Consider the following 12,851-nt stretch of genomic DNA (forward strand, 5'->3'; position numbering starts at 1 on the left):
TATGTTACATTAAAAATTCAGATAAATAGGTTAATTATATATAGAAGTTTAGCAAATGTTTGTTTTCACCAGTGCTGGAAATGCCAACCCGTTAAATAAAAATGGCAGCTTAAATTGGGCAAATTTGTTAAATGCATTAGCGTTCTTCATCTTAGTAATAAGGTTCTCATGCTCTCTCTCTCCTGTTTTTCATTTCCAGTGTTCTATTTAGGTGAGTTTTTGAATTCTGATTTTTTTCATTTAAGTTCTCCCCCTCCACTTCATGAATAAGTACCCCAAAGAGAATGTCTCATTGTCCTAGAAACGTCCAGCTCAGGTGCCTATTCAGATGCTCATTGAACACTTGTTTTCCTCAAGCTCTTCATATATAAATGTTTATTTTTCCTTTATCGTTGATGTTTTCCATTTGTTTCAAGTAAGCCTTCTGGAGATGATGACAGTATTATGTTGCAGTCTTTCATTTGCTGTGTGTTATGTAAAGCTTATATTTTATTTTGCTAAACAAAAAAAGAAGATACATTTGTAAATATGTGATGGTTTTATGTTATTCTTCTCATGATTTTATCTCTTCCATCCAGCTAACTATAAAGATAATGTTCATCTATAATGTTTTCCTCCTTTTTAGGGCCAACATTGCCTAGACAAAATTCTCAACTACCTGCCCAAGTTCAAAATGGCCCATCACAAGAGGAATTGGAAATTCAAAGAAGGTAAATTTTTTATAAGTTGCTCTTTGCAGTTTTTCTTTCTACTGCAGAAGACCTGTGAGCATCCTGATATCGAAAGTGGATTATGTCTTGTCAGCTGTTTAAAAGTCACTTAGCAGCATACAAAGTGACTTTCACTTCAAAGAGTCTTATTTTTATAGCGGTTATAAATTGATCTATGGTCATTATGGCTTTCACATAACTAATTTAACTAGAAAGTCGAAATCTTGTTGGCTGTTCATAGAAGTCATTGGTCTTGAGATATTACCATAGTGCTTAGTAATGGAATACAAACTCATTCTATTTATGATTAAATTGCTGGTTTGGCGAGGTCAATAATATTATCTCATTGCTTCAGTTCAGTTTATAAAGAAATACATTGGAAAGCCTAATACTGCCTCATCCAGGTATAGTTGTTTCTGAATTAGCAGAGTCTCTGAACTCGAAGTTACCAAAATCATAACAAAATAGTTTTATAAAATTCAGGTACATACAGTAATGAAAATTAAACAAGGTGTCCCATTTTAAAACAAATGAAAATTTTTGGTGATGTTGGTATTGCTTTTTATCACTATAGGTCACCTGTTTTATTTTAGAGAGCTGATAACCATTGTACGGATGGATTCTTCCATTTAATAAGCATTTGTTCCATGCCAAGCCAGCATTTCTTCTTGTGACCTTGGATTTGGATCTCACATTTGAAACGCTCTTCAGATTCTCCATGTTGTTTTGATACATGTGTCATGTTCCCCTGACAGACAGAAAGATGGATCTCTACTATGTTCTCTACTGGGTGTAACTGCTTAGCTCTTGGGGAAGGCCTCCCAAAATGAATTTTGTTTTTGTCACAGCCTTTTATATTCAGTTCAGTCGCTCCAGAAATAGCCCCCAAATTTGATGAAAATCTATGCAACTCTTTTGAGTGATGCTATTATAACATGCAAATAAAATTTTTGTAGAAGTAAGGGAAGTTTAAAAGATAGAATCTCAGTTCTATATTGAGTGTTTTAAACATACCAGAACAATTGCAAGAGTTAGAAATTGTAATGGTTCTGTTGCCCCTCCCCCACAGAAAAGTGATTAATAACAAAATGATCATGGGTTCCTGGGTGGCTCAGTCCGTTGAGCATCTGACTCTTGGTTTCGGCTCAGGTTGTGTGATCTCCAGAGTTGTGACATCAAGCCCCAGGTCAGGCTACACGCTTGGAGCATCTCCTCCACCTCTGCCCCTGCTCATCCTCGCATTCTCTCTCTCAAATGAATGGATAAATCTTTTAAAAAAAAGATCATGGTATTATCAGGAATACCATTTGTAGAAAGCTACATCATGGCTTGGCAAGCAAGGGGCCCCCAGGGACAGTTGCTGGGTGGGGACAACACAGAACAGAGGTTGGAGCCAGTGGAGGGTGCTGCCTGCTTCGTAAGGGTCTCCAATGAGGGATCCACTGCACGGATGTCATTCAGAACTAGCAACCTGCAGTTTCAGTAGAAGTGAATATTGAGTGAATTTTTACCTACCGCTGTGAAACTGCTGTGCCCTGTGTCTGATTTGGTCCTGTCCGAGTGCTGGCTGGCCCTGTGGCACTCCCCAGGACTTGAGGCTTGTCTGCCTGTGTGCAGAAGGCTACTGCAGGGCTTGAAAAATTGGATGGTGTTTATGTTACTTGTTTAGTTCAAGACTTGAGCTCAGTTGTTTTGAAGAGTGAAATCCAAAATTCTGAAAAATGGATATACATTTTAAAATTATTTTCTGTCCATAGCCACATGGAATCTTCTTTCTTTTATTTTTAAAATTTTTTCATTTTTAAAATAATTTTAAAGATTTTTTTACTTTTTAGTAAACTGTATCCAGTGTGGGGCTTGAGCTCATGAGCCTGAGATCAAGAGTCACCTGCTGCACCAACTGAGCCGGCCAGGCACCCCTCTTCTTTCTTTCAGGGAAACCTATCAGATACCACTGTCTTTCTCTGTCAGTGTTAATTTTCATCTCTGTCCCTTCTCTCGCCTCCACCAACTTCCTGTTTTACCTGGTGGATCTGTTTCGTGTCTGCTCAAATCTCCTGGAAATGCTACTTCCAGCATTGACTTGTTTCTGGTTGAGATTTCTGCTCATGCATGTCTGTCTCTTTGCTTTCTTCCTTTCGATCCTTCAGACTCTCTTGCTTCTCGCGTCCTGTCCCGTAGGCCCCTCCAGCTTCTTCCATGTGTGCGTGCACGAGCTGTCCTCATGCTCCCTCTGTTCATGGTCTGCCTTGATAGACTGATGGTAGGATTGCATAGTGTCATTTCTTCTTAACCGTCTTATGCTGGTGGCTTCCACAGGGACAGCTGTAATCCTGCACCTCAGATTCATGTGGTATTTTTCACGAAATGGAGCCATTCGTGGATCCTTTCGAGAACTGGGTGATAGCAGTGGACACGTGCCCTCCTCCCCTCACCTCCCACCCTTCTAATATGCATGTAGAGATGCATTTGTGTGTCATTTCAGAGGGTCAGAGACCCTCTCAGTTCCACCAGGTGATCGGCTCTGAGAAGTCCTGTCGTGGAGCTCATGCATTTGGGTGTCCCACTAATACTGCAGTGTAAGCCCGCAGGATTTTACTCTTCGTGTGCATGCTTTTTCTCTTCCGTTTTCCTCCCAAGCTTTCTGTGCAGGAGGCCTGTAATGCTCTTCATTGACCATCTCTGTCCCAGTGTACCTTTTGACTTCTTTCTCTAACAGCCTGTTGGATCTGCTGACACTGTCAGGACTAATAACTTTTCCAGGATTTGTTCTTCTGTGTACCGCTGGTGTTTTCTAGTTGGTTTTCTGGTCCTTAACCCAGACCCCTTTCAGCTATTCCCACGTTATTTCTTTCAGATTAATTCTTCAAAAGTTGTTTGCACGTGGTACACTCCCATGTGGCACCAGAGGGCGTGAGATGGGGAGAGGTCACCCGCCATGCAGTCATGCCCTTCCCTTCATATCAACCCCCAGAATGAATTTCACACCTAACCGTTTCTACGTTTAGTACTTCTGATGGCTTCTCCCATAGCATGAAAATAATATGTTTCTGTTTCTAGTTCTTGATGGTCATGTGATGGCTGGGGGCTTCTTACCGCGCCCCCCCCAACCCCTGCACTAGGAAGTATGACTTCTCCGCCTCCCTGGCCGGCTTCCATTAGCTGTTGGTTTCAGTTCTGCTGCTGGTTTCTCATTCACACTGAACCTGCCTCTTCACTTGAGCTGTCTCTGGGCTCCTTGCTCTGTGACACCCCTGTCCCCGCGCTTCCATCCCACCCCCTGGTTTTCTCACTTCACAGTTTAGAGATTTGCAGTCTTCCTACATCTGTTGTTAACTCTGTCTGTATGTCACAGGTGATCTTCCCCCCACCCACCCCTTTCTGGAATCCCTTTAAACCTGTCAACCATGGTAATCTGGGTTTTCAGGAATATGTCACTAGCTGAAGTTTTTGGTTTCTGTGGTTTCTTTTTCATCATTTTTTTCCTTTAGGTCTGTACTTACTGGACCTCTTGCATTTGAAGACTCACACCCATTTAAACATTTCTTCTGTTTTCTCTGCTCTCTTTTTTGTGAGCTCCTGCTAGTCAATTCTGGTCCTTCTGGATTATTTTGTCATGATACTTCTCTTTTCTCAGTTTTTTCCTTCTTTTTTTTTGTTCTGTATTCTTGGTGATATTTTTAACGGTATAGTCTAGACCAGCACTTTCTAGTAGAAATAGAATATGGGCCATATATGTAATTAAAAAATTTTTCTCGTGGCCATATTAGCAAAAGTTAAAAAAAAAAAAAGGTGAAATTAATTTTAAAAATAGATTTTATTTAACCCAGTCCATTTAAAGTACTATCATTTCAATATGAAATTTGTATAAAAGTTGCTAAGGTATTTTACATTGTATTTTTCATACTGAGTCTTTAAAATTTGGTGTGTGTTTTACACTTACTATGGATTTCTGTCCATACAGGCCACATGGTAAATGCTCAGGAGCCACATGCATGGCTCACGGCCACCCAATGGGGATAACGTAGTAGTAGTTGTTTGTCTATCAAAAGATGATTCTTAATTTCCAGGAGTTTTTTGTATTTTGTAATTATTCCCTTTTTGACAGCCTTTTCCAAATTCATGATTATATCTTAAGCCTTTCCTATTTCTCTTCCTTTGCTTGAATCTTCTCCTTCCTGCAGAGTTGGTTTGTTTTACTGGTTTTATTCAAATACCTGGTCATCTTGAGTGGTGTTTCTTTTTAAACAGATGAGATGGACTGGCCTCAGTCCTTGGCTTGGCTTTCCTCTTGCATCATGGAAGTGAGGTCTCTGGTTGGCCCATACCTCCCTGACCTGGAGGGCTTCTAGGAGGTCTGTGGCAGCGGGTGGAGCTTGTAGACTGGCAGGCTCTCCTTTAGGGTATGAGGGTGGGCCCCACAGGTGCTGAGGAGCCCTGGCTCACCCAAGGCGGCATGTCCAGTTTAGGGAACAGTCTTCTGTGGCAAATGTCACCCTGTCCACCGACCTGAGGCTGGGGAGGAGGGAGTGGTGGATGCCGCTGTTCTTCAGACAAGGCGCGAGTTTCTGAGTCAGCCTGATCATGGCCATGTCCCCCTCTGCCATCCTCTGTGTCCACTGGCCTCACGGGGAGTGTCTCCCAGGTTCCTCTTGTTGCATGCACCATAGCCACTCTCTGTGTATGTGCTGCTTGTGGTTGCCTCCTTTCTGCAGCGTGGCGAGGAGGGGTGCCAGGCATTGTTTGTTCCCCATGCTTAACGACACAGTGGGGCAGGTAGTGGCGTCGGGGCGTAAACAGCCTTATTACCCCATTTGACAGTAAACGGTAGACATAGCAGAAGGTGACTAGTGCTCTCGGGGGAGACCCAGCGGAGCAGAAGGGAGTGTGTGTGGCAGAGGGGCAAGGGAAGGCCGGTTATAATTTTAGATAGGCTGGTCAGGGTGGGTCTTACCGAGACACAAGGAAGGAGCCAGCCAAGTAGGTGTCTGGGTGAAGTGCTTTGCGTGCAGAGGGAACAGCCAGTGCAGAGGCCTTGGGGCAGGAGAGAGTGTGTGTGTGTCTGTACACGAGGACAAATGAAGAGGCCACGGTGGCCTGGGCAGAGAGAGCAAGAATAGAAGGGGGAGAATGCCAGGAGAATGTGACGCTAACGGAGAGTCCTGTTGTGCGGGACCTGGCCAGTGATTGCAGGGAAGGTAGCTTTTGTTCTGAGAGAAAGTGGGACCATGGACTTTTTTCATTACTTATTTATTGAGAGAGAGAGAGAGCATGCATAAGAACAAACAAGCAGGGAGGAGGGTCGGAAAGAGAGAGAGAAGCAGACCCTCTGCTGAGCAGGGAGCCCGATGTGGGGCTCAGTCCCAGGACCCTGAGATCATGACCTAAGCCAAAGGCAGATGCTTAACCGACTGAGCCACCCAGGCGCCCCTGAATTTTTTTTTTTTAAGAGTTTGTTTCGGAGAGAATGGGGGGAGGGGCAGAGGCAGAGGGAGAATCTCAGGCAGACTCTCTGCAGAGCGTGGACATGGAGCTCAATCCCAGGATCCTGAAATCATGACCTGAGTTGAGATCAAGAGTTGGATGCGCAGCCAGCTCCCCTGAATGGCTTTGATAGAAACGATTTGGCTTACCGTAGAAACCGCCAGTCTGGCTGCTCTGTTGACACCAGCCTGCGGAGAAGCACAGATGGAGAAGGTGAGCGCAGCCCAGTGGGAAAACCAGGGAGACTGTGAACGGAAACTAGGCGGCATGTCATGGTGGCTTCCGCCAAGTTACAGAGGTGGTGAGAAGGCAGATTCTGGCACTTTCTGGGGGGCGTGTATGTGGTATGAGAGGGGGGGAAGTTGTGGCTTTTAACCTAAATGAGTGGGAAAGATGGAATTGTGCTTAACTGAGATGCAGAATACTGTGAGCGGAGCAGGTTTCGTTGGGAGGTACCAGAGGTAAACTTTGAGAACATGAGAGTGAGGTATTCGTTGGACATCCACGTAAAGAGGTTGAATGAGCTCTTGGATATACCTTTCTATGGAAACTGAGGAGAGAGGTCTAGGCTCATACTCCTCTCTGCCATTCCTGCTTTCATGACCTTGATGATAGAGTTGGTCTGCTGATGACCCCTTGGTATTCTACTTCATCATGAGTTTGTTTATGGACAGATAAAACTTTCTGGAATTTCAGTAGAATCTTGGAGTGCGGGGAGACTTGAATATGAGTTGAGACAGTCTTGCTGTGTCGCTTCATCCTTGGCACTCCCGAGGGCCGGCCTTGCTTACATCTAGCTTCACCGTTTGGCCTGATGTTTGAGGATCCGCCCTGCGCATCTGTCTCCTCTCTCCAGACTGTCTCACCAGCGTTTTCTTCTTCTGACTGTGTTGTTGTCTGTAGATTCTTCTCCAGGTGTACCAGTGGCTTTTCTGAACCCTTACTGGCTTCATCACACACTCTCTTATATTTTACCATGTATTCATACAGCCGAGCCTCACCTCCACAGCGACATTCTAGGCTACTTGAGAGTAGAGACCTGAATAAAGTGTCTGAGAAAAAGCCAAGAAGCTTCTGGTACTGAATTCATGTATCTGTAGGTGTTAGGTATGAGAGGCAGAAAATATATGTGTGTGTACGGCTTGGGGGACTGTTAAATAAGACAATATGCCCCACTTTCATGCTGCTTAGACTTTTCTGTCTGTGCTATTTGGGAGATGCTGGGAGGCCTCCTTGAGGAGATTTGCTTGGAGCCGTGCCTTGAAGAGGAAGCGGAGTAGGAACTTGAGGTCCTCGAAGGGAGGAACATTCCAGGTAGACAGAGCAGATGCGCAGGGGCATGGGGGTGCAGAAAGCCCTGTGACACGGGACTGACGGAACTGTTGGACAAGTAGGTTGTATCCAGCTTGTAAAGTGTTTTTCTCCTGAATTTGTCGTATAATAAAAAGGCACTTCAGTATTCTCAAATTATGAGAAAGGTATATGCCATTTCCTTTGGCCTACATCCCACAGGATCTGTTTTTGCCCCTGGTGAAACTGTACTTGGAAGAAGGTACTTTAGAGTATGTGTTCACACACAGGCTTAGCATTGGCCTTCGTCTCTGCAGCAGTGTGTTGCTGTGGGACCATCGTCCGCAGCTGAGGAGACATGGTGGTGGTGGGATACACCGTGTGGTCTGCTCAGAAGTTGGGTTTCCAATATAAATTCTATTTCTAAAACTTATTTCCTGTGGTTATTTATACAGAAATAAATTTTCTTGTGTTGGTTTTATTTTCAGAGGCATGATACAGTACCCTTGACCAACTTTTATTTTGGGACCTTATTAACTTTGGCTCCCTAACTGATTCTTTTCTACACCATTACTGAAAAACGCAATGAAAATGGAGATTCATTTCCATCTTAATATTCACCTGTCAGATTTGGGTAGTTCTGTTTTTAGTATACTATGTATTTCTTTTAGGTCAGCTGTTTTGAGGGGTATTAGGAATTGATTTTTGAAGTCAGGCAAGTGGTTTGTACTTGGTGATCAAACAGTGAGTGATGGGTAGGGAGAGAATGATAGGAGTAATGTGCTTCTCAGGCATGTGTATGTTGGGTACACCTAACAAGCTTGTAGGATTTTTGTTCAGAATCATAAATTATTAATGGATTATTTTATTTAATAAGTAAGAATTCTTACTCTTTAAGTTGTTTTCTCGAGGCTTCTGAAATAGTTCCAAAAAGGAAATTAATTACTAAAGAAAAGTTTAAACAACATTTAGTTTAAACAATATTTAGAACCTGGTTTGTCTAGGAAAGTCAGCTGAGCTTTGAAGACCATCGGTTATGTAACATGACAGATACGAAATGGCCATCCACTTTCTAATTTCCAAAATAGTATTGGTGAGGGATGTTACGGATTGAATTGTTTCCCCCAAGAAAGATATGTCCTAATCCCCAGTATCTCAGAATGTGACCCTTTGTGGAGATAGTTAAGATGAGGTCATACTGGAGTAGGTGGGCCCTCTTAATCCAGTAGGACATGTCCTAAGAAGAGGAGAAAAATACAGAAGCAGGATGGCCCCATGAAGGCGGAGACCGGCACGGGGAGAAGATCCTAGGCTGGAGGTAGAGACTCCAGCGATGGATCTGGAAACCAAGCAGCAAGAAATAGCAGCCATCACCAGAAGCTGGAGAGAGCAGTGGGGGCAGGCTCTACCTCAAGAGGCTTCATCGTTCTTTTGGAGAGTCTGGGGTGAAGCAGGGATAGTGTAAGGAAAAAGAATCAGTGAAAAAAAATAGTGATTTTTAACACCAGAACAAGGAAGAATGGCTCTGAAAAGTAAATTGACCAGCCATGAATAATGTAAGTGACTGATGAGGGTATCCGAAGTGACAGTGTGGTTTGGTCAGAAGAATGAGGAGAGAGAGGTTTTGAGGGTCGGAGGGGTGGGAATGCCCTCCTTCGTGCGGGAGGACGGCAGTCTGGGGGCTAAGAAGGAGCCGCTTTGAGCACACCATGGTGTTCAGAAACACAAGCTCAGTACCAGATTGAAAGTAGTTGCTTCTGGAGAGAGAGATCAGGAGCAGGGAGGGTCCCTCCCCAGGAAAGGATTCTTGTTTTGTTACAAACTTTGTCGTCCTGCTGTGCGTGTATTTTATACATTTCATTATTTTTACTTCAGCAAGAGTGAGTTCAAGTTGAAGAAACAAATGTTGACTTTGCGTGTTAATCAGTCCCGTACCTTTCCTGTCGTGCCATGATGTTAGTATGGTTTAGTTTTCTACTCATTTTTGTTTCATTTGTTAATATCAGCTTTTGGTGTCTACTCATATTACTAATATTTGGCTTCTTTGACTGTGATGAAAAACGTATTAAAGAAACATGACTCAGTCCTGTGTTTAGCCTCAACATAGAACTCAATTTAGTTAATGTCTATAAATAGTTAGCAGATCAGCACTGCTACCTGAAAGTTATAAAAGGGGACTAGTTGTCCCGGCACCAGGCAGCAGGCAGCAATGAGGGTGTACAGCCCCCGAGTCCGCCTTCACAGGCAGGATGGGCCGAGTGTCGACCGCCTCCTCCTGTAAGTACGGCCCGCAGCGTGATGTCTTGATGGTCTTGTTTTGTTTTGTCCACTTTCCATTGGTTTGCTAATAGAGAAGTGAGATATCCACATGATGTGATCAGAATGTAGTTATGTAATTTTTTCTGACAAATGTCAGGAACATTGTAGTGTTACTAAATGTTACCAGCTCAGGTTGTTTGCCAGGTCTGCTCTCCTCTACTTCATTGTGTCAAAGTTTAAATGATTCTTGACCTACCTAACACTCTTCCGCATAGGTAAGGCCGTATTAAATTTATTTTTAAACTTTAATTAGATTTTGCTTGCTTTTAAAATAAAGTCTTTGAGTAAACATAAACTAAATCTGTGTCTGAATATATTTAAGAAAAAGCTATTAACTTCATCATTGGCTAGTGCTTTGGGAATCTCTTTACATTTGGGGATGGCTCTTTCAAGGAAATAGGTATTTTGGTGGTGGGAGGAACGATTTCTGATGATTTTTTAAATGCTCTTGGTGGCTATAATATTGGTCATTTGCCCTATAATTGTCTTTGAAAAATTGCATATTTTCTCAGAAACTTCCAAGTTGATGTAAAACGCATATCCTAGCTTAAGAGTTAGTCTGGCAGAATTCTTGCATAGTTCAGAATTCAAGCCCTTGTATTGTGAGGAAGTCTTCTAGTGGTTGTGACAGTGAGTAAAGAACGGTTGTAGATGTAGCTCTGGGAAGAAGAGTCACGTGTGTTCCCGGTCTGTGAGTCGGCAGTGATGCTTCTAAGCGAAGCAGGGTTTATAAACTTGGAAACTGTTCCCTTAAAAAGATAATACAGATGTCCTGCTTTAGAGGTCAAAACATGAATTATATATCATCCATTTAAGGTGGGAATTATTCATGCTGCTAAAGATTTGTAAGCCTGAGATTTTCTTTCTGACACACCACTTTGGGAAATATATTTAGATGTGCATCCCTTCAGGGAGCAGGCTAAAAATTACCGGGGAGTTTCATCACCTCCTTTTTTTCCCCTTCAAATTAAGAAAATCTCTTGCAGCTCTATGAATTGCCTGTTCCACTCACTACCCATGAGCTTGGGGAATCTCTCTGGCACCATTCTCCTTTCCTGTATCAGTAGACGTTCTTGATCTTGAAAGACTGAAAACCCTTGAATAAATATGACCTCCTGACGTGTGGAATAATCCTCCTAAATCAGGAATCCTGGCTGTAAATGCCGCCATGCAGTAATTCTTTGAGATCTGGCTTCCTGTGTGTGGCTTAAGTTTATTTTTGTGATAAAAGCGTGTGTGACTTGGAGAAGTGGCCGTTTCCTGTGAGGTAAAAAGAACGAAACAACACAACAAACCAAACCAAAGAATGTCAGTAGAAAATGCAGCATGGGGCACTGGACTGGCTCAGTTGGAAGAACTTGTGACTTTTGATCCTCAGGGGCCTGAGCTCAGGCCCCACACTGGGTGTGGAGATGACTTAAAATAAATAAAGAAGAGTAATGTAGTGTATAGTCTTAGGATACTGTACGGTGTAGCTGTCTTAATAACGTAGATTCTGAATATCAATTTCACCAGGAAGGTGTGTTCTCCTGTGATTGTGCTGGGAGAGACTTGGGTGTGATGAGGGAGCCAGAGGAGTTATCCATAGGCAGTGTCTGCAGTTCAAAGAAATGTCCCAAAAGAATTGACAGTAATTGGAAATGGGTGGGAAGGTTGGAGCAATGAACTGTTAGTTTTTGTTAAGAAGCTTTATGTACCTGTATTGTGTTGAAAAGAATAAAATGAAAGAGATGGCATGGGAACAGAAAAGGGCCTAGGAATTTGTGTAATTTCGTCCTAGATTTCTTGGTGAGCTGCCGTACTCTGAAGCTAAACAGTTTCCCTAGCTTCTGTACACAGGTGCGTTCTAATTAGAAAGTACGGGTGTATCTTTCCCTTCTGCTTTCCCAGTAGCTTGCTTGGAGTATCACATGTATAGTGTGTGCTCATATTTTTTGACACATATGGTGTGTTTTAAATATAAGTCCCAGCTGAGTTCCTTTATTTAGAGGTCATTAGAAGAAGAACCAACTCTTCTCTAATTTATTATTGAGAACATCCTTGTGAATATTCTGAATTTTTTGCCTTCACCCCTGCGGCAGTATTGTTGTTACCCCTCAGAAACTGTGGCAGCCAGTGCTCTGTTCGCCAGGATCACAAAGTCAGTACCGCACCCTAAAGGTCTGCCTTAGAATTTTGTGGCCAGTGTCTTGACGCAGCGACCACACACACAGAGTGCCACCGTTGGGCTCCCCCCACACACACACCATGCAGGTACTGTTATGTACAGGGATAGACCCAGAGCGAGCCTTCCCGCTTTTCTGAGACAAGTGTGATTGGCTCACTTGTCAAGTGGCCTCTTTCCTTTTTATAGTTAGTTTAGGAGACATGATGGGGAGAGATTTCTGGAGAAAAAATGGTTTCCTGGTAGTGCTGGGAGGGACAAAGGCTGGCATCCACACTCTGTCACTTAGCTGTGCCTCTACTACAAACCCTACAGTCTATTAGCCAGTCCGAGAGAAGTCCACATGAGGTCGGGATGGATACTTGGAGACATTTGCTTGCTCTGTTACCTATACATATGGAAGTTGAAACTAAACTGTATGTTTCAGAGCCATAAACCTTGGGGCCTCCCGTTTTAGCATAAGTCCTAGAAGTGAAGGAGTGAAGTCCTAGAGTGAAAGATTTTTAATTTAATTGCGCAAATACTGAGACATTCCGTACATTCTTAGAGAAGGAGATTAAGATACATGAATGTTTTTCTCATTGATCTTCAAATTTAATAAAGCTTTAATAGAATTGAGAAGGATAGGTCTTGGTAGAAGGCGTAAATTTAACAAAGTGATTCCGATATGTACCCAGAAGAAGCTGAGTGTCTGAAAATCATCTAGAAAAACTCAAAAAGGAGTGATAAGGATGGTTGCACCCTACTAGGTGTTTATCTCAGATGTCAGAGTATCAAGGAACTGGTGCTATACCACACAGATCCACCAACCCGAACATGCTGGAATTTCAGAAACAGTGAATACACATGAAGTTGGCATCCCAAATCAGGACCACGAGCAGCTA

The 12,851-nt window shown here is 43.1% G+C and overlaps 1 protein-coding gene across 7 annotated transcripts in view; it reads left to right on the forward strand.

The window, feature by feature from the left end:
- ENAH (ENAH actin regulator) overlaps window positions 1–12,851 on the forward strand; it is a 130,574-nt gene that overhangs the window by 96,058 nt on the left and 21,665 nt on the right. For all 7 annotated transcript variants that reach the window (XM_059412915.1, XM_059412913.1, XM_059412916.1 and 4 more), the window contains one exon: window positions 626–710. In XM_059412915.1, coding sequence (XP_059268898.1) covers window positions 626–710 — 85 coding nt within the window. The remainder of the gene's footprint in view (window positions 1–625; window positions 711–12,851) is intronic.

The sequence above is a fragment of the Mustela nigripes genome, chromosome 10 (genome assembly GCF_022355385.1).
Source record: "Mustela nigripes isolate SB6536 chromosome 10, MUSNIG.SB6536, whole genome shotgun sequence".
Taxonomy (NCBI): domain Eukaryota; kingdom Metazoa; phylum Chordata; class Mammalia; order Carnivora; family Mustelidae; genus Mustela; species Mustela nigripes.